Source organism: Tetrapisispora phaffii, chromosome 8 (assembly GCF_000236905.1).
Source record: "Tetrapisispora phaffii CBS 4417 chromosome 8, complete genome".
NCBI lineage: Eukaryota > Fungi > Ascomycota > Saccharomycetes > Saccharomycetales > Saccharomycetaceae > Tetrapisispora > Tetrapisispora phaffii.
In genome coordinates, this window is record NC_016527.1 from 110,272 (window position 1) to 133,390 (window position 23,119).

Here is a 23,119-nt window from a genome sequence, read left to right on the forward strand (position 1 = left end):
TTATATAGCTTAACTGTTTTTCCTATTTTTACTTAATAAATTTAGAATATTATTAAATTAGATATGTTTATATTAAGTTGATAATTACCACTTTTTAAGAAAGTACTTAAAAGTTAACTAAACATTAAAGTGTCAATGGAAAAAATACACAATAAAAAGTTCATTGGTTTTTACTTAATCATTGTTTAGGGTCAATGCTATGAGGTCTAATAATACTGTACTTTTTTTATTTATTTATTTCTGAAGTATATATTACTAGAAGGTTACTATTATTGTCATATTGCTATTTTGAACAAATAACGACATTCAACTCTTTTAGATCTCTCTGATTGCTTACTTGCAATATCAATGCAGAAATTTGTGGAGATATTCTCTGTAGTCACCTAAGGACTTAGGATTTCTATCTATAAAGAGCTCAAATAATTATTTGTAACCGCAGCATCCATGGTGATGGTATTCTCTTCAGTAAGATTGTTATTTGAGTCGGACATACTCTAATAATATTAAGCGATCAATTCTCTGTGATCCATACAAAAATATATAATATATATTACCAATGAAGTGAAGAATTGCTTGTTTTTATATAACTATAAGTTTCGCATAAGTTAATTTACATTATTAGAACATTCTAATAGCTCTCGTATAGATCTTAATTCTGTGAAATTACTTGTTTACCTTAAGTAATATAGGCTTGACTAATTGTAGCTGGTTGTGTACTTACATAGTAACACTAGTTTAATTATTTATGCTCAATAGATGAATTCATTACTTTAATATATTAATAGTTGTTAGATTATATACTCTATAATCAGATTAATCTCTCTCGTCTCTTGGACCTGGATCATTGGATTATTTACTATTGATTACCGGGGTTTATATATACATCATATTTCAATCTACCTTTCTGTCCAACGAGACGACGTCGTCGAGTTGAACACGTATGGCAGACTGATGGTTCTACAGTACTATTTATGCATTAGAGATTCTGCTATTACATTCTGGTAGGCACTATTGTTTCAGGTTTACAATATTAATCTCCTAAATAGGTAATATCTGGTATCGTATATTCAGCTATACGTCCACTGTCATTTCCAATACAACTATTTGCACATTTTCTAACAAATGCAGTGATAAATATTATCTTCATTTGATGCTTAACTATTGAAAGCATACATAAATTAATAGCGCAAGTGGTTTAGTGGTAAAATCCAACGTTGCCATCGTTGGGCCCCCGGTTCGATTCCGGGCTTGCGCATTTCTTTTTCTATATTTCTTGTCAGTTTTTGATACCTAGCACTAATTATAACACTCCTAACAGCCTACAATTGGCTAACAGCGGGCCCAACACTACATCCAGAACCGCAATTAAGTCGTTTTTATACAAACTTAGCCATTTAAGACACCCAAACCTTCATAATCCAGGCACAATCTGTGTACTTCTTAATGGATTATGTCTCGTCAATTTTTCAGAGAAACTTCACTACCGAAAAAATATGAAAAGTTATGAACAGTTAAGCAAATAATAATAATTTAATAATGTCTCTATAGCTAACTTTAATGTAAGCTGCAAGGAACTATATAGTTTCTATATTTTAGTAGATAATCTGTATACGGTTGTGGAATTTATTCTGTTACAATTGCTGCAAAATTTACTTCAAACGTTGGAGATAAGACTGGGAACTAGTTTTCGAAAAAAACATGACTGAAAGACATAACAATTCATTTGAGATAGATGATGATTTAGACGGGGTGGATGACTTTACTAATGATAACAACCCATTTGAAACGGTTAGGAATAGTAAGATTACTAATAACAACATATCTTCCGATAGGATTGAGAATGATTCCGATTTCGATATTGAGGTGCCAAAAGTGTTAGATCCAGAACCTATCAGTAATATACCACCACTTTTGTATGATCAAGTTAGAGTTGATGAACAAGATCAGAACGATGAGTTACCTCCGGGGTTCCTGAATTACTATTCTAAATATTTCCAATTATCTGATCAAGAATTCAAGAGAAGATTATACAATGCCGCAAGGTTCACTAAATCGGAAGAAATTATCCCTGATTCTGAGAGTAATAATGATAACAATTCTAACAAACAGACTGATTTATATGCTGCAATTTGGGTCACAGCAAGTGTAATTATGGTACAATTTTTTACCAACAATTTATTTAACCTTATTTTAAATGATATTGCCCAAGGTATCAAAAGTACTACCAATATTGATAGAAAAGATGTATATTCTAACTTATTGCATTCCATATGGTTATTCTTTGGCTACACATTCATTGTTCCATTTATAAGCTATCAAATTTTAAAGAAAGATGAAAATACTAAGTTTAAAAGTACAATTGATTTGATTTCAGTGTATGGTTATTCAAACTTAAACTGGATTCCAATTTTATTTGCTGAAAATGTTTTATCAAAGTTTGGTGCTTCCTTATATGTTCTTATTATAAAATGGGTATTTTTTCCATTCGGTTTATTCAAAAGTGCTCTATATCTCTTCTATGCTACCCAGAATAATAACAACTCTACTTCAAGATTCCCTTTATCAGTAATAATAATACTGTCAATCCATGTCCTATTTTCAAGTCTAATGATGTTCATTTTATTTTATTAATAAGTTACCACTAATGGTAGTCTAATTTCAAGAAATTGAGAATAGGCAGATATTTGAATGTTCAATAGTGATATTTTATCAAAAATATTTCCGCAAATTAGATGTTATGTACATAACTATATACAACAATTAATTACCTATAAATAATATTTCTAAGTCTCTCCATTGACAAAATATTTTTTGTAATCAGAAATAGTCAAATCATAAAGTTTTTTAGATAGGCCATTTCCTCCAGAGAGTGGTAGTTCCTTTGATATATTATGAATCATCACGTTATATATATGCATATCTGATTTAATGTATCCGGTAGAGTAAATGCATTCCCTTCCATGAGTCTTATCGACATTTTTTTTATTGTATGTATAAGTGCGATGACATGAACTGCAAGGATGAAATAGAATGATTTTATCTAAACTTTTTATTAGTTTTACACCATGGTCATTATCTTTAAGTAAATCTTCTGGGATTTTAATATGTTCTAAAATCATGCCATGTTTGCTGTATTTGATGATGTCTCTCTTTTTTAATATATAATGCAATTTTTTTGAGATAGATCTCATAACATATTTGTTTTGTAAAAGTACTTCAAAACGGGCGTCACATCTAGTTTTATTCATTCTACAATTATCACAACTCCGACCACGCCTCTGTCTCTTATGAACTTTAGTGGTAGTTGATTTTGATAATCTATTCGACCTTAACTGGTAGTCTTGAACAGACTCAACTAGCCTTGATACATTATTATCTGAGTTTCTATTGAAAATCTCTTTACGAGCCGTTTTCCACTGATAGTTTCTTGGTGTTGAATTGTACGCATAAGTTTTCTCACAAAATGATGACTTAGGAAATTGGACTTCTGGTAACCTGATCTGAGTCGAAGCCTTAGAATCTAGGTTGGCCAAACATCGACTTAGCGTAATATTGTCACAATTCATATTTTCACCACAGAATCTTTCTGGTGAATGTGGAGGTGTAGGTAATCTGTTGGGAAATGTTATCAAGTTCATGTTTTCTTTATTATTACTATTGTTTAACGCTTTTAGCCTTCCCATATTTTTAAAGGTCTCATCAATTTTACAAATTGGGTTGAGATGATAATTTACCTTCCCTTCCCCATGATGCAAATATGGTACTAATAGAATTGGCAATGAATTATTATTATTAGAAATTACAAAATTTTTCGATGACATTGTTGGTATATTCGTCTGCTTACTTAACCATTTATTATGTAGTGCCCCCCAACAGGAAACAATTTAGCAAACGAAGGTTGTTCCATTCAGAAATTGATTAGACGTTCCATTCATATTTATATATATTAGAAAATAATATTACATTAGCCTTGATGACAGTAAAGGCCATTGATTCCACATAAAAAAGGTGTTCATTCCCGGTTAGATGTAATTAATCCTCATATAATCTGAGCAGAGCAGAGTAGTGTATCATCTTAATTCAATTGATATCAATTCTACTGAAGAACTGCATAAATGTAGAGTGACAACTAGAACAATTAATCCTTAAGCTAATTAATCCTTAAGGTAAGTTATCCCAGACTCATAGTCGACACCACTATAATAATCCTATTATTTGAAAATATTCACTTCTTCAAATCTTTCATATTTTATGAACTGGACGACCGTCTGCCTTAGGAACTACGGATAAGAATGTTCCGACCCCAGAATATTGTCAAAGGTTACGGACAGCATTGGATCGAACGTTTTCAAATTTGATGAGGACTCATGAGGGTCCTCAAAATCTCAATCATACCATATATAGGATTTCTAACTAATCCGTTCATTGTCTGGGTCCATAAATACTTGTAATCAGGGATAACCTTCTCCCTTCAGCATGTCTCATATGTAGAACCTACTGTCAATTCACATATATATGTGGGTCAGTTGAATCTTCATATTGCAGTCGATTTTGCTTAACAAGCTAAACAACTGAGCATCACATTTTATTGTCTAATCCAATTTCGACAGGTATACTTTGTAAGATCCGATTTGACATCTATTATGGCTAGAACAGCTTTGACACTAATGACTGCGTTATTCTCTTAGAGTGGAAGATTCACGTCATTGTAGCTTCTGTAGCATTAATTATGACATGTAACATTAATCTATACATGATGTTTCATTAAACACTTTCAATAACTTATCCTTAATCCATCTATTTAAATTAATGTTCTAATAAGTTATAAAGATTCACCTTTCTCTCTTATATACCTCTCCCCTCATCCCTTCAATTCAAGCGCTTAAAGAAAACAGCACAATTTTACAAAAGCTTTACTATAAGATTGATAAAGATGGATGCATATATATATGTGTATAAAGACAACAAAGTTTGAAAGGTGATCAAGAGCTATGGATGAGATATTGTCAAAAGCTGGTTCGCAGGTTGTTTCCTTTGCTATACGGTCTAGCATCACTTTAGCATCCAGTTATGTATTGAAAAAAGTAAGCAACTTTGTGCAAGAGTTACCAACTGAGAATCGTGAAGATGAAGTGAAGGTTAAAAAAATAAATAGGCTAAAGAGACAGTTAGAGAATAAAATTATTATAGTTTCTAATGCTATTGATTTGATTAAGATTGTCGCTTTCAATGGGAACAATAATTTAAATGGCATCATCCAATTAACTCAAGATATCAAACTTGAGATAGACTCAATAGATGACAAGTTAAATGACTTGCAAGAGAAGAATAGTGCTAGAAATGAATATGATAAGAATAAATCTGTGTTGGATAAAGTTATCGAATATATTGAGGATGTGATCGAAAGATTAGACGAGATAACTCCATTCATCAATTTATCGCTTAACACATCAGGGATCAATTTGAATAGTGCCATACCTAATAATATTTCACCAAATTTACTGTTGAATGCAAGTAATTTAATTAGTATTAATAACGAAGAGTATCGTAAAGATGATAAAGATGCCAAAAAATGTTCCCTTAAGAAGATATTTGAATTTACAATTTATACAGTATTTTATAAAATTCAATTAAAGAAAGTAGTTTGGAAAGAGGATTATAACAAGAGCCAGGCTGAAATTATACGATATTCAGAAAAGGATGATGAAGAAAACACTTATAAATATAATATTGTATTTAAGGAAAGTTTTGATGATGATAGATATCACGATGAAGAAGAAGAAGAACGTGAAATTACAATTAATTTGAATAATGTTATAAAAATATTTTATAGTTACTCTGGTAACCTACTTAATTTAGAGAGTGATTTTGATGAACCTGTGTTGATTCTCAAAGTCGATAATAATGGAATGAAGAAGACTAGCACTCAGGATATTGTTTATTATGGACTCGGTAATTTCAACAAGGCAGATAATAGCATCAAATTATTTGAAATTGTAACTAGATTATTGTCATTACAAGTCAATGAAGGAAAGGATATATTTGATATAACAGACGAAAAATTAGCATTATATTTAAATGATGAGAATAAAATGATGAATAATGATAATTCGGTAGATGAAGATGAGACATTAGGGAAATTGAGAGAAGTTTCGATATGAACTTAATAAAAACGAGTATTGACTATATTTTACTATATTTTATTTTGTAAATACATATGCATATTTATATATATCATATATTTGATATATTCCAGTTTATATTGTTTCTTTGGAATTCGAAATCGTTTGCAGTAGCTGGAACGTCATTTGATTCTAAAATATTGAATATATTGTTTAAATCGAATATATCACTTACATTGGTGCCACCATTATCTGTCACAAGAGCATTATTTGTGACGGTATCAAAATGTTTCTTCTGCGTGGTATTAAGACTGCTATTGTTAATATTATTATTATTGCTATCATTCTTGAAAGGTTGTGAAACAAACTTGGGCGAAATACTTTCACTCGTTGATGATCGTTTACCAATATATTCCATATCAGAGGGCAGTCCAATATCATCGTTATTTAAGAAACTGCTATTATTCGACAACGCCATTGCTATATTCATTTCACCTACTACGTTATCAATGAAACTTGTGGTAGTTGGTGAAACCGGAGAAGTATTTGGGTAATTGTTGAAATCGATTTTTTGATCTACCGATTTGTCTGTATTCAAGAAGAAATCCATCAACGAAACACCTGAATCATCAACCTTCTCTCTATTATTTTTATTGAAGTTATCTGTGAATTCCAGAGATAAATCATTATTAACTGATTCCGTTGGGAATAAATTCGAGAATGAATCCTCTCTATGGACTAAATTGGGTGATGAAATATAGGAAGAAATAGACTTTCTGTTTAAATTTGAATTAACGAAACCAGAGCCATGTCCAGTAAGAGACACCACTGATGCTTTCCTTTTTGTCACATTACACTTACAAATCGACCCGGATAAACAGTCACAGTCATTCATTAACGATGATGCTGGAGTCACCATCGGAGTAGTGTTATTACTTATTGAACTTATGCTTGCCTTAGACCGTCTTCTGACTCTAATAGGTTTTACATTCTTCCCACATTGACATTTGCCCATTGGATTAAAATTAGTATTATGTCTCACTGCTTTACAATGCTCACATGTCGTCGAAGGTCTACCTTTAGGTTTAATCAACACTAATTCAACACCACTATGGTTGCAAGTGGTCACTCTATGACCGCGTATACACTTCTGGCAAGCATACTTCTTTCCATCAATAATCATTTTGGTTCTTGTCTTTATTCTATATGTACTGCTACTTTACGTTGGCACACATACACATTTGCATACATAATATATAGATACATACACACAGATAAACATTTATAAAGACTCATGTCTACTTCATAGACACTTGCTTATATATGTTAACTATTCCATTTATAAGTTCAAAAACTTTTCAATCAGTTATTTCCTATTTCAAATTTCAATAGTTAATTGCTTTTATCAAACAAGCATTTAAGAAGACGTTATTGTCTTAAGGAACAGTTCTACTAGGGGAATATTCCAGATACACATACAATTTAATGAATGAATTAATTAAGAAGTTCAGTAGTCCCAAACAAGATGAGATAATATCACCCTCTATTCCGATGTCTCTATCTTTAAAATAAAACAGCACTTCCAATTCTCATTTTAGTGTAGTATCAGTTTCTGTTTTCACAGAATAAAGAGGCAACCTCTCCCTTGAATCAAAAAGGGCCACTTTTCTAGCCTTACGTACATTGATGCATAAACACACTCCAGCATATATCCATATTTATAAAGATTGTGATATATTTGGATGTGACAAGAAGATATTACACTACTGTATCGAATCAAGCGGTTTTTTTGGCTGCTGGTGCTCCATAACGCTTGCACCGATACTCTCATGCAGCATATTTCATCTATATCGCAATTTCTCTTTCCATTCACTCTCTTGTTAACGAACAGTAATGAACAACCAATCTGTACCATAAACTAATTTCGTTACAATAGGAGCAACAAAACAATGGCAATTTCTGACCTAATTTAGAATCCATCAGCAATGTCAACAATCCATCAGTAATGACTGAAGACAAACAGGTAGTCTTCTTACTGAAAAGAAACGGAAGAACTGTTGTATCAAATAAATTAACGAAACTAGTTTGTTGTTATTGTCGTTATTTCAAGAACAAATATAGTGAGAGAGGGAGCGAGGGCCTAAAGAGGTTCGTTAATTGCTTATTCAAGAAACTAATGAACGTTACTGTTTTTTTTAAACTCACTAAGACGGTTCGTAAGAACTAATATTCGAATTGGGTAATCCTGCTTTATAATATCTCTATATGTCTATTCATATTATACTTGATGCTATGTAAAATTTTCATGCTCATTTCTCTATGTCCATCTATACATCTATTCTATTCTATCTATTCTATAGTTTGTTACTGTTTTGCAGAAGATATCTGTAGCATTTAGATATTTCCATTAGCTCATCAATTCCGTCGACGTTTTGCTTATATTGATGCATTTCGCTATCTAATGAAGAGTGCATCTTGCCCACTGCTACCTTAATAGCTTCTAATTTTTCACTATTGGAAGCAGCAACGTGGTCTCTTAGACATCTGGTGATATATGCAAGTAAACTCTCACTTTCAGGCAAGTCCTGTGCTAACAGCTGTTTGTTCTCATTTTGTTTCTCTTTTAGTAAGAGTTTCAATTTACCGTTATGTTCTTTTAATTTTAGGAACGCATTTGTATCACTGTATTTATCACCATCCTTGCTCGTTGTTGTTCTGCTGCTAATGAAGTTATGGAATATCATATTATCTTCATCGTTAGTGCTATGTTCAAGTTCCATGCCGTTAGTTTCTTCGCTTCCGCGTCGCATTACTCTATCTAGATTATCAATTCGACTAACAATTCGATTTTTAACGTCCTTGTTCTCTTGCAACGTGTCTACCAGCGTGTTTATTAATCTATAAAGTTCGCCCAGGTTCTCATTTTGGGGCGATACGTACAACTGGTGGCCACCCTTCGTAGGGTCGCAATTTTTCTCTGTACTGACTTCCATGCCAGAAAAACAACAATCGTACGTTGAATATATGGGAGTGCTAGGCTCTCTTCCGCTCAATACAGACTCTTACACGCACTCAACAATATCATCAAATATCCTTGTCCTTTATATACCTTTCTTCTGAAACAGGGGTTAATTTGTGGGTTGTTGTGTTCTTCAAAACGACTACGTTACCCGGATCAACATCAAGACGGGGTAACACGTTTGCAAAAAATGAATGACCGCTGGCCCGTCGGACGTGAGCGGTGCCTCTCGTCCGGGGCAAGTTCTCTCCACCTCGGCGGCTAAAATCTTGTGCGTATATAAACCACATGTATTAACAGGATGGCTTATTATCTTTTCGTTGAACCTTGGGCCACAAAACAACAACAGTAAAGCTGGTTTTCAAACCATGTCACAGGTAAAAGGTGTGCAACAGTTCTTCAATAAAGCACGGTTTAGAGACGTTAAACGTATATATACGCCGGAGGATGTTCTGAGACACAGGGGATCTTTGGTCGGCGATACCACTATACCGCTCTCTTGCCTTACGGCAAGAAAGCTGTTTGGTCTTCTGGAGGACCGCTTCCAACATAGAGCTCCATTGCACACGCTTGGTGTGCTGGACCCAGTGCAGATGTCGCAATTGGCAAGGTGCAAGGACTTGAAAGTAGGTTATGTTTCAGGATGGGCATGCTCTTCAAACGCAAGTGATAACGTGTCCCCAGACCTGGGGGATTATCCGTACGACACAGTGCCTAACCAGGTAGGGAGAATCTTTAATGCACAGTTACTACACGACAAGAAATTACAACTATCAAGATATAACAACAACAACAATGACAATGCAGATGAGGTAGACTATATGAAGCCTTTGATTGCCGATGCAGATATGGGGCACGGGGGAGTAGGAACTGTGATGAAAGTAGCTCGACTTTTTGCAGAGAAAGGAGCCGCTGCTATTCATTTGGAGGATCAATTGGTTGGTTCCAAAAAATGCGGTCATCTAGCAGGCACTGTGGTCGTGCCAGTAGAGACGCATTTGACAACGTTGCATGCGACCAGATTCCAATGGGATCTAATGAACACTGAAAACTTGATTATTGCAAGAACAGATTCGTGCAATTCAAAATTAATTAGTAGTGCAGTGGATCCAAGGGATCATCAGTTCATAAAGGGAATCATAGTTAATGATACGAAGGAATCCAAATTCAACAAACCCTTGAATGAAATGCTTTTGGATCTTCAAAATGGTGATAAAATAAGTCCAAACAACGTGAAATCTTTCGAAAAAGAATGGTACGAAGCAAATAAATTAATGACCTTTGATGAAATGGTAAAACTGGTACTAAATGATATGGATTATCATCAATATCTCAAAGAAAAAGCATTACTAAAAAGTTCAAAAAATAAGAGATATTTAAGTTTAATTGAAATGAAACAGATATTGACAAAAGTTAATAATAAAAACACTGTAGAGTTCAATTGGGACTATCCTTTAACAAAAGAAGGGTATTACATGTACAATGGATGTTTGGAGTCTGCAATAGAGCGATCATTAATATACGCTCCTTATAGTGACATGATCTGGCTGGAAACAAAGACACCAGATCTGGCGCAAGCAAAAATGTTTGCTAAAAAAATTCACGAAATTCACCCACACGTAAAATTAGTTTACAATTTATCTCCAAGTTTCAACTGGCAGAAATATAACATCGATATAAAAAACTTTATTTGGAACTTAGCAAAAGAAGGGTTTATCTTACAATTAGTGTCACTTGCTGGGTTACACATCAGTGGTTTGGCATATTGGTCAATAGCAAAAGAATTTCAATACGAAGGAATGAAGACTTACGTCGAAAAAGTACAGAAGATGGAGAAACAAGAAGGTTCTGATATGTTATTACATCAAAAATGGTCTGGGATCGAATACGTTGAATCAATAACGAACACAATTCAGAATGGTACAAATTCAATAAGTTCATCCGTGTCAAGTGATTCATTTACAGAAAGTCAATTTTGAAGTTTAACCACTACACTCACATAAAAATATGATATCCAACCTATCGCTACTAGCTAACCATATCCATATGATAAAATCAAAACGTTTCTCATTATGAGACACTTTAAAGGAGGGAGTTTACGAGGATTTATCGTCGTAGAAGTAAAACTCCAAACATACACATCCAGACACCGCACCAAACAGGTCACAGAATAAATAAAAACACTACGTCATATCAATTAAACGCTTTTTATTTGGCATGTGTCCACTCTGTTTAAAAAAATTCTATTTTAAGAATTGACATTGCGTATAGTTTACCAATTAGTTGAACAGTTTAGTTAACCTCAAGACAGTAAGAAACACAAACACTTTCCCAGCACTCGTCTTTTCATTATCAAGAGCTTCTTTAACGTTCGTATTAACGTTAACAATACGCACTCGGTTGCGAGTAGGCTCACAAGTATCCGGACGCTCCTCTGCGTGAGTTATTTCTGGAATTTTTTTTTGTTGCTTTGTGTCTTATTTTTTTTATTTTTTTTCTTGTGATACTTTAATATTTCAACTGATGATGCAACTTTGCTCTCGATGCCTTTCGCTCGTAAACCGAGATGTTGCAGAAACAGAGCAGGTAACATGACAAGCGTGTGAAGTGAAAGAAACAAGCAAAGGAACAAACAAAAACAGAAGAAACACATAAATAGAAAACGAGCAAAAAAATTGAGCTGACGAAATAGCCAAGTTTAATGCTTTTCGTCTGAAACTGAGTTGACGGTATTGATCAACTTTGCTTTTTAGTTCGTTATTGCAATCGTCGCCCCAGCATTCAGTCGAAATGATAACAAGATAATTTTCAATTTTTTTTGTTTGCTTAAATTAGAATTGTTTCATTTTTGCCTAGCTAGGCAAGTCGGTGTTCACATAATTTATTCACATAGCACTCAAAGTCGTATTCGAGATCACTAACAAATATTATTGTAAATACAGGAGGAAATCTTAAAAACATATCTCTCTCTTTTTTTTTTTTTATTTTTTCTTTGCTGTAAGGGTTCTGAACAGTAAACTGAAGGAAGAAAAGAATATAGGAACCCACTTTAATTATCAAATGAATATCACTTGGAAAAAAAGAATTCTAGTGATTCATATCTCTCCTTAAAAAAGGCAACTTTGCACCTATGAATTTCAAAAACATTTCTTTTCTATTAAAAATTTCTATTATATATAAATGTGTATAGACTTGTGAAACTTATTTTGGATACAACATCAGTCCAAGTCAGATAAATATAAAAACCACAACGCAAATCTGGTTGAGCCCAATAGACAAGCTAAGATAAAACTTATTGACAATAAAAAATACAAAACTAAATTAAAATTTCTATACTATAGTGAACGATACGTAACGACCGATACATTCTGACACACAAATATATGAATTCGATGATTCCTGAATTCTCAGATAGTCTCTCCAAGACTGGATACTCATTGGGACCATTTTTATGTAATGATAACAACTATTCAATTTACTACATTTATGACACAGCCAATGAAAATGCGAAATATTTACTGAAAATCATGAACAAAAATGCTTTTGACATGAACGATACGTCAGCAGTTGATTCGATATCCCTTTGTGATAACAAGATTGGATTAGTCTATTTACTTTCGAATAATTCTTTGCAGGAGGAAGGTCCTGATTATTTTAGTTATTATAATGACAATGGCAAATCTGAAAATGATTGTGACGACGTAGATGTTAAAATAAATGAACGTAAAAAAAGCTGTCTAATATTTAAAGATGCCGAAAGAATACGAACATCTTCAACATCAAGAGGGTGTAAAGAACTTATTAGAACACCAATGCCTTGTCAGACTGAAAACATAACATCAAAAGTTGACCAAGAAAAACTGCTTGTATTTAAGAAGAAGAACATTATTAGAACCCCAATACCAAAAAGCATGGAATTTTCAGAGAATTCTGATGACGAGGACGAGGACGATGATAGTAATGATGAACCACTAGAAAGTAGTGACGAAAATACTAGTAGTGACAGTGACAGTGACAGTGACAGTTCCGAAGATGAGGAAGATGATAATGATGAGGACGAAAAATTACCACAAATTGGCATTAGAAAATATGATGTCGAGAATAATGAGACACTTGACATTGAACAAAGTGTTAGAAGCGTTTCTATTGCTTGTCAAGGACAAGAAAACCAAGGAGTTAAATCTATATTATCGCATTGTCACGAACACCCATGTGTTGATGTTCCAAAGTCAGGAATACTGACGCCTCCTTACACCTGTTCACACATGAAACCAAATGAACATATCACAATTCAAAGTCCTCATATATTTATCCCACATCAACAAAAGATGGACAACGTTCTTAAAACTCCCATTCCAAAAGTTTAAAAAAGAAACCAGCGATGAGAACTATGTATTAGAAAGACCTTCAATCAATATACACAATAAGTATACAGTAGCCAACTGTGATAACAAGGATGATAATAATGCCGTTGAAGATAAAAATATTTCTGAGCAGAAATGCAAGTTCCAACTTAAAATGATTCAAAGCTCCATGTTAAAAAAGAAGAAGAATCAAAGAAGTACCAATTTAAAAAAAAAGCATCCATATCATAGAACAAATGAAAAATTTACACCAGCATTCACCCCATAAACATACCTTTTAATATATTCGACTATATAAAGCAATAAAACAATTTCAAAATTTGAAGTTATCGAGTTAATAGATTTCTTTAAGGAATGTTGTTCCTCTTATATAAATCAGTCATTAGTGATGGTGATTACACTATGTGCTTTAATAGTATTGCTTTTTATATCTCTTGCGTTTAACAAATCGTTTCCTTGAAACTTCTTGACACCTTCTTCGTAAGAGCTAACGAGTCCAGATTTCAAGTGTCTTTTTGCGACTCTATCTTGGAGAACAGATTCTGAAATATCTATGTTATATATCAAATAAGACGCTGTACCTTCAACTATTTTATGTATGTTGGCCCAATTTTCCTTGTCATACAGTAAATACAAACCTTCCAAGATCAGAATCCTCGACTGGCTAGGGATTGTGAGAGCCGCAGTGGATGGATCCTTTAAGGCGTGATTAAATCCAGGAATACATATACAAGGAATATTCGAGATAAATGTAGAAGACACAGCGTCAAAAACGGTCTCAATAGAATTATTTTGTTCTATTGTCCCAACATTGTTTCTTGCCGTAATTTTTGCAGTTTCACAAAGAGCCTTACACAGTTGTAAGAAGTTATTACTATCAAAAGTCATTGGCGACCCTCTTCTTTTATGTGCTTCCACTGGATCAGTAAAATTATCCAAACAATTTCTGGAGAGATGGAAACCATCCATAGGTACCACTTGTGATAGTTCTATATTACTAAACAATTCTGACTCATTAGCAGCTATCTTTACTGAATTTGGTAGGCCACCTCTACCAATGACTACTGTACTTCCGTCATTGGCTTGAATTTTCACAGGCTCAAATTTAACATCTTCAACGCATTGGGGCATAATACCATCGTTCTCGACCAAATACTTTTGTAACGGTACACTGATCTCATTAACATTTTTTAGAATATTGACTTCATCTTCATGTACCTGCTGGTATTTAATTGGTGATTCTCCATGCTTTCCAGTGAAATTGCTTAAGTAGGATGTATACTTTGCATTAATTGCATCACATAAACTTTGAGCAACTGTCGACTTTCCCGACCCCGGAGGTCCAACCAAGAGAACTATAACTCGATAATTCTTAGCCATATTCTTACCTAGTAATTGAATCGTATCATCTACAATTCTATCAAGGTCGACCATATTTTTGTTTGCTCTTAAAATTTCGTTCTGTATCTAGCAACAAATGCGTTAGGCAGGGCTCTGAAGTATCCTTTCCTAACACGAACAGAACATAGACTCATGTAAATTGCAGACCACAGACTAACTTCTAAACAATCTTTGACGTTTTCCTCAGAACTCAAATAGAGATCCAAACCCTTATATATGATATCCATCACCAAAGTGCCATCGCTGGATCTCACAAGCAACGAAGCTTTTACGGTGTTCAAATGCTAAAGCGTCTTTCACGTCAATGGCTTCTAGGTTTCTTGATTTGATGTTTATAAGAAGTCGATGATAACTATACAAACGGTTACGTTTAATGTTTTGCTATTTGAAGCTTATGAGATTCACATTTGGTATTCTTGTATGTATTGAAAACGTCGATCGTCTTTGTGTTTTATACGTGTGTTTTGTTCCTAAGTTATTAACACGTTAGAGAATTTTAAACACGTAAAAGTATCATATCATTTACTGGCTTATACATAAGATTATAACTGAAGTTTGAAGTATTACAAAATGTCGTTAATGAATAAGAGAAACGTCAGAATTTTATCCATAACTGGGTTGCTGTTATTTGTTGTTTTCCTATTTGTGCAGAATGATAACTGGTTGTTAGAGTCTGTAGTTTCCGATAGTAGTGCATCAGCTCCATCTAGAACTGCCGAGAGAGTTAGGAATAATGAAGCTCCACGTCCAATCGTTGGTGGCTCATCTTCTGGTAAGTTTGATCCTGCTCAAGAATACATTAATATCATGGAAATGGCTCCAGTTGTTTTATTTTCAAAAACTTTCTGCCCATACTGTAAGAGATTAAAGAAGTTGTTAGCTGATAACTACCGTTTCTCTCCAGACATTAAAATCATCGAATTGGACAAACATCCAAATGGTGATGAGTTGTTTAGCTATATTAAACAGCAAACCAGCCACACAACAGTCCCAAACCTAATTGTCAATGGGAAGTCTTTAGGTGGTTTTGATTCTATTAAGAAGCTACAAGATGACAAGTTAGTTGAACAAACTATTCAAAAAGATAGTGATTTCTCTGTGATCGTGTCTTCCAAGGACGCTGCTCCAAAGCCGAACAAGAAGTGATTCAAGAGTAATTATAATTACGAGTAATCCCCTCACTCTCTTTTCTCTATCAAGCTTAATGATGCAACGATCCTGTTTTATTGAGCTCACGCTCAAAAATTCTTCAACAAGGTTCTAATTAATTGTAAGTAGGTATATCTAATAATAACGCCAATATGGTTTCAACACTTTCTCTTTTGTATATATATTATGTATAAGTATCGACAAGTATCAATTCCTAGCAATATATTGGATATTAACCGTATTGATTAAACCATTTAAAGATTACAAAAGGTGCAATAGCTGTAACGTTTAGTTTGCGAATTTGTGAATTCAAATATTTGAAGTCTCAAAATCACTTCATCGTTATATAAAAGCGTTACTTTAAGGAATAATGGTTATAAGTACATACATGAGGTTCTAAAAACGACTGTAGCTTCTGATATAGTAGAGAATTACAATATCCATAATCGGAGTTTATCTATAGCAATGAAAGTGCAGATTAAGAATGTGAACGGTGTATTTGCTTGGGGTTGGCAAATTCCTAAACATGATCAAAAAGTTAAGAAAGATCACAACAATAGCATCGTTTCAGGGTCAGATGTAGACCACCAAGAGCAAAATAGTGATGACGAAGATGACGAAGAAGATTTCTGTGGTATCTGCAGAGCTAGTTTCATTAGAGCATGTCCTAATTGTAAATTTCCAAGCGATGGCTGTCCTATTGTGATTGGAAAATGTAAGCATAATTTCCACGTCCATTGCATATTCGAATGGTTAGAGACTGAGGCTTCTAGAGGTCTTTGTCCCATGTGTAGGCAAGTATTTGAATTACGCAAAGGTGTGGTTATTAACGATCTGCATTACGTTACTTTTAAAGAGTTGATATTGAAAAGACAAAAAGAACAGAATGAGTTCGAAGCCACTGCAGAAGATGATGAAGCTCTAGCTAGAATGATAGCAGCACAAGAGGGTAATAATGGAGATGTTCCTGTAGACGATATACTAGATCAAGACATGGTTGTCCGATAACTCATATGAAATTGGCTAAATCGTTGTAAAGAGCGTAGAAGTGGTTCTTTGCTGGTTCGAAGTTGCACTGCTTTTGTTTGCAGATAGTTGCAATCACTATTGATATAACTTCAATGCATTTTATATCCTATATATATGTATGTATGGTTTTTGTTACATAAAAATGATAATGACTTTATGTATTGGCATTCTTAATAAATGATCTAATCTTTTCATGATCTTTCTTACCGTCAGTTTCAGTACCTCCACTAACGTCAACACCAATGAGACCATCCAAACGAACTGCTTGGGATACGTTACTTGGATTCAACCCTCCTGCTAACAGGAACCGAACGTCATCATCATGACTCCGAGCCCAGTGAGATATATCCGACCAATTCAATAGTTCGCCAGTACCACCTGCTTCTGAATCGAACAATGGCAAACAGATGTTTTCTTTGTGTCCACTTTGCATGTAGTTTCTATTCATATCCAATACCAGTTCATTATCTCTTGGGAACAGCACTCTTTTAATAACTGGTTTTTTTATGTAATCATAATACTCTTTCCAATCCTCATCACCGTGCAATTGAATAATATCCAAATGGTAATCTTCGACTATCTTCAGAACTTCTTCCTTTGGCTGGTTTCTAAATACACCAACAAGATAGACAGAATTCCCAGAATTTCTGCTCTCTTGAACCCTATTAGCAATTTCAGTGGCAACGTCTTTCAGGACAGTTCTTTTCCTTCCAGGCACACAGATGACACCTAACAGCGCTGCGCCTGAATCAATAGCCACTTGGGCGGAGTTAACATCACTTAAACCACATGTCTTCACAACGGGAAGGTTTGCCAGGACATCATCAAATATTTTGGAACTCATCTCTGCAATGACGCAACCAAGTTATATTAACAATCTCAACAATTCCTGATTTTAAAGTTCCAACACCCTTCCATCAAACATGAGCTAAAAGGTAACGAAATTTTAAACCAAAGGAACATACTCAAACAGAAAGCATAGTCTCCCAATGACTCCTCTCCCTCCCCCTCTCAATATATGTATCTAGGTATCGAACCAGTCCTGTTCCCAGTAATCAACTCAGTTGTCAATAGCCATTGTTACCATCACCATCACATCACCATCTCATCTCATCTCATCTCATTTTTCAAATTAAATTGTCATTTTTTATGTCCTTTCTACGCGCGTTTCTCCGTAAAAAGACCCTTTTTTGGCAAAAAAAATGTTTTTAAAGTTTCGAAAAAACATAAAAATCTCTCACTTTTTGTCTCAAACTTATCTGACAATTGGCCATTAGACAACTTGTTTAATTAGTAAAGAATTGCGATGATTAAGTGAAGTAGGAGGGGTGTGTGGTGATCTATCTATTTCGCGTCTTGATCATATGAGCTATATCTTGCCCTGAAGTCATCAAGAGAGTTAAGCATTCTAAGTGAAATTTTTAAGAATATCAAGAATTTGGAAAGTTTGTAATTTAACGGAACCTCGTTTTCATATTTACATTTACATAGTTATATATATATACAAATAACTGATTCAGGTTTTAATCCCACCTTAGCTGTAGTGAATTCAAGGATATCGTAACTTTTTGGTGGCAAGAACTACATTCGCTAGCAGGATTGCTTATCCATACATTTAAATTAAACATTTTTTTTTATCGACATAGGAGTTATAGTAAAGAGATGGTCAATAATGAGGATTCAAAAAAGGACACTGGTGTCCCCCATTCAAATATCGCTGGTGACAACCAATCCAATTCAATGAATAATGAAAAATTGAGTAGAAGAACGCACAGAATCATTTTTAAACCTCTCTCGGTAGATGATAATATGATTACAAATAATAATGTACAGTGTCTTAATATACCTGATGGAAATAAAATCAAGAAAGTTTATATCCCAACCAATTTGAAAGATCCTCACGAAATTGCTAGAATATTTAATGCGGCTGTGAGTGTCAATAAATCCGGGACTGGAAAAACCACCATGACTACCACAACGAGAACCATTGCCAATCAACAGGAAAGTGCTCCAATCACTTCCACAACTATTGTTGAGCTAGATCAACGTAATAACGAAGCTGTAGCTGAAGTTAAAATAGATGGAATAAATATCGTCGAAGAAGGACTGGAGAATGCACAACAACAGCAACAAACAGGCGCAACGGGGCTCAATAAAAATAAACAAGAACCTGTAGAAAAGCATAAAGTTGAACCCACGGTATCAAAGAAGAAATTGCTGGACAGCCGTGTGCTTAACTCAACTAAACCACCAAATAAACCATTCTGTACAATGACTATGGAGGAAAGAGTAGAAAGATTAAACTCTACGGTGGGGGAAGATCAAATACCTTTACCAGCTATTAATATATTCCATTTAAAAGAATTAGAAGTTAATGAAATCATTAAAAATGCTCAACTAAGACATGATATTGTATTCGATCCAAATTTACAATTCAGACCCAACCTTGATGGAAATATCGGTGTTAAAAAGAGAGAACTATCGCAACTGTACTGGAATGATTTAGAAAATGAAATTATCATATATCGAAATGACATTAGTCTATTTAATCTGAAGAAATCAAGATTGTATCCATTGTTTGATAATATTAGAAAAATTATGATGACTATTGTCACGCCAAATGATTACCAAATGGTGAAGGATGTTTTAAATCCAGAAATGAATGTCCAAAATTTGATAAGAGATACCTTGGATGTAAACAACCTGTCGTCTTGGATATATGATATTTTGAAAAAATATTGTGCCCCAATGAGAGACTCTTTGGTTGAAAAACTGAATACTGCATTCGAGAAGGCAATCGAACTAAAATCCTTACATGAATTTATTGGCTGTATTGCACTATTCCTTGAGATAATGGAACTAATGAGACTGGATATGGCTAACCATCAAATTAGACTTATAAGGCCGGCCCTAATTTCGAATTCCATTGAATTTGAAAGGCAGTATAATCAAACTATTCTGTCGAAACCTAATAATATTTATGTCAGTTCATTCCATTGGTTTAAGAAAACATATGACGAGGAAGTATCAAATGGTAATCTCATTGTTGGACAGACTCTTCCCAGACAAATTTATAGATTAGTCATAAAAGATATCCTGAATTTAACTTCATGTTCGAATATGGTAGATGAGTTCCCAATTATATTGAGCACGGATAAAGCCCTTTTATTGTCCCTGAGATCAAAAATCAGACAAATTGTCTGTTTAATGATATGCAAACTATTATTCGACCAATTAGTTATGCATCATGAAGCCGTGAGAATTGACAATAAATTGAAAACTTTCATTAAAAGTTCATATTCAAATGAGGAAATGATAGCTGATATTATTGCTATAATTAAAGATGAAAGTGGTAATTTTAAGTGGACAAGAAATACATCTGCCGTTTCTTTACATTTATATTACAAAATTCAACAGTTAATCAATCGTTATAACATAGAGCAAAACGAACCTGGAGAAAATAGACAAGAATCAAAAACTAGCACACCGGCATTTGTAAACTTAGCTGAGGAAAATATTGCGTTTGCAAAACAATGGCTAGCTAAACAAATACAATCAAATACTCCGGTGTATCAATTATTAGAGAAAAGAGTTTATAAAATCATCGAAAATGTTATATACAATATATCTGATTGTACATTAGGTGGTGAAATCAATCAAAGTTATATGAAAGTATTTAACAAAAATGAGAAAAAAATCGATTTAAAAACATTAATCAGTTTATCTAAATCGAGCCATTATAACAACAACGCTAATAACGAGGATGAAAATAACAACACTTTATTCTTATTATCAGATGAGCAAAAATTCTTACCAATTAGTTTAAAACATTTTGAGAATGAAATCTTATTAGCAACAACATTAATTAATTTCCATTGGTCTGTCGTCGGGTACCACTATGTCCAATTTTTAGGAAATAACATATCTAAATAGTGGATATCTGTCTATAAACACGCACACACACATATATATGTAGTCAAATATGTATACCCCAGAATGAAGTTGAAGAGAGTGGAAAACTGACATCTTATTATAGAAATTATTCACATTCACATTCACATTAGTCAACTAATTGACCTTAGTCTCCTGGAAGGAATCTCTTTTTTAACTTGTAAAAACATATTTCAAACTTCAACTGCACTCTCGCTTTCGAGGTGCCTTCTCAGATACTAATAAGGCCTTCTAGCTCAAAGCACACAACGGAATCTTTACAATAGTGACACTATCTTAACCTCATGTCATCGGTTGAAACCTTGTCTACTTTAACCAGTATGGTACCTTTACCACGAGAAGTCGGGTAATCGCAACATTTCCATTTTTTATCGATGAACAGAAATGTTGAAATTTGAAAAAAAATCAATGCAACCTTCAACATCAGTAACACTATTTGGATAATGAACATATATATTATAATATAATAAATAAAGCCCTCAAATGGTTCATTGAATGTATGCCTTTGAATCTTGCAGTATGATGTTCGAATATATAACTATTAACAATTGCATAAATTTTGTTTGCTTTGGCTGTTCTTTTTTGGACGGACAAACAGAAAACTTAATAGCCAACCAATACATATATATGTATATCATAATATTAAGAATATAATGAAATTTATCGATGAATTAGATGTCGAGAGAGTCAATCAGTCACTGAATTTTGAAACTGCAGACTGTAAAATTACTGGTAGTTGTGATATTTTTACTACTAAGGCAGTAGCGTCAGATAAAAAACTTTATAAAACTATCGACAATCATTTGAACGAATTGCTACAAGAAAATGAAAATTACAATTTAGTAATACAACAGAGGAAAAATAGTGTTATTGATATTGCTAGTGAATCGGAAGATGCGATTGTAAACACAAGCTCCAACTCTCTTAATATTGAAAATGGACAAAATTCTCCTGCTGATAAACAATACGGTAAACAGAATATTAATTCCTTTTGGGAACAAAAGAGAAGGTTATCTGTAAATGATAATGATGATCAGGCAAAACCTAACTTCTTTGTGAGAACTAATAAACTTAATGATCAAAATTTAAAAGAATTAGTGTCAGAAAATGACTATGTAAGTTCTTCTTCAGTGGAATCTGTAAATTTAACTAAACGTTCCAGACATGCCAGTAACAGCAGCATTTCAAGTAATATATCAAACAATACCAGTAGTAATAACAACAGTAATAATAACAACAACAACAATAATAATAATAATGATTTGAAATCAGATGACTCGAAAGTAAATACCTTCAATGACACTACTCTACAAAATAATAACAAATTCAAAGTCACGAAAACTCATCCAAATAGGAGGAGATCCTCCATTCAAGATGCCCCCCCTAATATAAGTATTGGTCCATTTGGTCCAATAAGTGAAACTGCCAGCAGGCGAACGTTTGCTTATCTGATTGCAATCTTAAATGCATCTTATCCGGATCATGACTTCTCTTCTTTAGAACCAACCAATTTTGTCAAGAGCACCATTAAGCAAATGGTTTCTAAAATTGAGAATTCACTATATTCATTAGGCAAAAAACCAGATGAATCAATGTGGGAAATTATAAATTCGCACATGGATTTTTCCGATTCTGTCATTTATGAATATGACCCATCTAAATTATTATTAGACGATGAACCAGGATATTTGTGGAGTCTAAATTGGTTCATATTTAATAAAAAAAGGAAGAGGGTCGCTTACATATACTTGACATGTGTTAGATTACAAAATAACTTGGGAGAGCTAAATAAAGATAATATTCCTCTGATGTCAAAAAAAGAATATGTTATTGATCATGATTCTAATAATTTTGAAGGTGAATATGATTTAGCAGTTGAAGAAAATGCAATCGAAGACGATTCAGATATGGATGTGGCTGTAAATTAGACATGGAACTAGGAACATCTGCCAAATATAATAAAAAAGAATACAAAATTAAATCAATCTGTATTAACATTCATTTAAATGTCACTTTGCTGACACTTTAATATTACCTTTCGTTACGTTTTTGTTAAAAAGAGTTAAATCTACTATTATGATTTA

At 33.5% G+C, this 23,119-nt stretch overlaps 13 protein-coding genes and 1 non-coding gene across 14 annotated transcripts; 9 read left to right on the forward strand and 5 right to left on the reverse strand.

The window, feature by feature from the left end:
* The first annotated feature begins 1,184 nt into the window (after positions 1 to 1,184).
* On the forward strand, positions 1,185 to 1,255 carry TPHA0Htrna4G. The gene has a single exon. It is a non-coding gene; the product is annotated as a tRNA-Gly (tRNA).
* Positions 1,256 to 1,698: 443 nt separating this feature from the next.
* On the forward strand, positions 1,699 to 2,631 carry YIP5 (Yip5p; the record flags this gene model as incomplete). The annotated part of the gene is made up of 1 exon (XM_003686651.1): positions 1,699 to 2,631. The coding sequence occupies one exon, from the start codon at positions 1,699 to 1,701 to the stop codon at positions 2,629 to 2,631; it is 933 nt and encodes a 310-aa protein (XP_003686699.1).
* Positions 2,632 to 2,783: 152 nt separating this feature from the next.
* SUT2 (Sut2p) lies at positions 2,784 to 3,821 on the reverse strand (the record flags this gene model as incomplete). The annotated part of the gene is made up of 1 exon (XM_003686652.1): positions 2,784 to 3,821. One exon carries the CDS (start codon positions 3,819 to 3,821, stop codon positions 2,784 to 2,786), a length of 1,038 nt encoding a protein of 345 aa, XP_003686700.1.
* A 1,170-nt stretch (positions 3,822 to 4,991) lies between these two features.
* Positions 4,992 to 6,161, forward strand: YRB30 (Yrb30p; the record flags this gene model as incomplete). Its single annotated transcript, XM_003686653.1, has 1 exon — positions 4,992 to 6,161. One exon carries the CDS (start codon positions 4,992 to 4,994, stop codon positions 6,159 to 6,161), a length of 1,170 nt encoding a protein of 389 aa, XP_003686701.1.
* Positions 6,162 to 6,234: 73 nt separating this feature from the next.
* On the reverse strand, positions 6,235 to 7,305 carry CUP2 (Cup2p; the record flags this gene model as incomplete). The annotated part of the gene is made up of 1 exon (XM_003686654.1): positions 6,235 to 7,305. One exon carries the CDS (start codon positions 7,303 to 7,305, stop codon positions 6,235 to 6,237), a length of 1,071 nt encoding a protein of 356 aa, XP_003686702.1.
* A 1,171-nt stretch (positions 7,306 to 8,476) lies between these two features.
* On the reverse strand, positions 8,477 to 9,115 carry FAR7 (Far7p; the record flags this gene model as incomplete). The annotated part of the gene is made up of 1 exon (XM_003686655.1): positions 8,477 to 9,115. The coding sequence occupies one exon, from the start codon at positions 9,113 to 9,115 to the stop codon at positions 8,477 to 8,479; it is 639 nt and encodes a 212-aa protein (XP_003686703.1).
* A 220-nt stretch (positions 9,116 to 9,335) lies between these two features.
* Positions 9,336 to 11,120, forward strand: ICL2 (methylisocitrate lyase ICL2; the record flags this gene model as incomplete). The annotated part of the gene is made up of 1 exon (XM_003686656.1): positions 9,336 to 11,120. One exon carries the CDS (start codon positions 9,336 to 9,338, stop codon positions 11,118 to 11,120), a length of 1,785 nt encoding a protein of 594 aa, XP_003686704.1.
* A 1,404-nt stretch (positions 11,121 to 12,524) lies between these two features.
* TPHA0H00610 (uncharacterized protein) lies at positions 12,525 to 13,508 on the forward strand (the record flags this gene model as incomplete). Its single annotated transcript, XM_003686657.1, has 1 exon — positions 12,525 to 13,508. One exon carries the CDS (start codon positions 12,525 to 12,527, stop codon positions 13,506 to 13,508), a length of 984 nt encoding a protein of 327 aa, XP_003686705.1.
* Positions 13,509 to 13,880: 372 nt separating this feature from the next.
* On the reverse strand, positions 13,881 to 14,939 carry YFH7 (Yfh7p; the record flags this gene model as incomplete). Its single annotated transcript, XM_003686658.1, has 1 exon — positions 13,881 to 14,939. The coding sequence occupies one exon, from the start codon at positions 14,937 to 14,939 to the stop codon at positions 13,881 to 13,883; it is 1,059 nt and encodes a 352-aa protein (XP_003686706.1).
* A 537-nt stretch (positions 14,940 to 15,476) lies between these two features.
* TPHA0H00630 (glutaredoxin) lies at positions 15,477 to 16,052 on the forward strand (the record flags this gene model as incomplete). The annotated part of the gene is made up of 1 exon (XM_003686659.1): positions 15,477 to 16,052. The coding sequence occupies one exon, from the start codon at positions 15,477 to 15,479 to the stop codon at positions 16,050 to 16,052; it is 576 nt and encodes a 191-aa protein (XP_003686707.1).
* A 468-nt stretch (positions 16,053 to 16,520) lies between these two features.
* On the forward strand, positions 16,521 to 17,063 carry APC11 (anaphase promoting complex subunit 11; the record flags this gene model as incomplete). Its single annotated transcript, XM_003686660.1, has 1 exon — positions 16,521 to 17,063. One exon carries the CDS (start codon positions 16,521 to 16,523, stop codon positions 17,061 to 17,063), a length of 543 nt encoding a protein of 180 aa, XP_003686708.1.
* Positions 17,064 to 17,238: 175 nt separating this feature from the next.
* Positions 17,239 to 17,928, reverse strand: TRP1 (phosphoribosylanthranilate isomerase TRP1; the record flags this gene model as incomplete). The annotated part of the gene is made up of 1 exon (XM_003686661.1): positions 17,239 to 17,928. One exon carries the CDS (start codon positions 17,926 to 17,928, stop codon positions 17,239 to 17,241), a length of 690 nt encoding a protein of 229 aa, XP_003686709.1.
* An 818-nt stretch (positions 17,929 to 18,746) lies between these two features.
* TPHA0H00660 (TCP11 family protein) lies at positions 18,747 to 21,017 on the forward strand (the record flags this gene model as incomplete). The annotated part of the gene is made up of 1 exon (XM_003686662.1): positions 18,747 to 21,017. The coding sequence occupies one exon, from the start codon at positions 18,747 to 18,749 to the stop codon at positions 21,015 to 21,017; it is 2,271 nt and encodes a 756-aa protein (XP_003686710.1).
* Positions 21,018 to 21,688: 671 nt separating this feature from the next.
* On the forward strand, positions 21,689 to 22,963 carry MAF1 (RNA polymerase III-inhibiting protein MAF1; the record flags this gene model as incomplete). Its single annotated transcript, XM_003686663.1, has 1 exon — positions 21,689 to 22,963. One exon carries the CDS (start codon positions 21,689 to 21,691, stop codon positions 22,961 to 22,963), a length of 1,275 nt encoding a protein of 424 aa, XP_003686711.1.
* Positions 22,964 to 23,119: the final 156 nt, after the last annotated feature.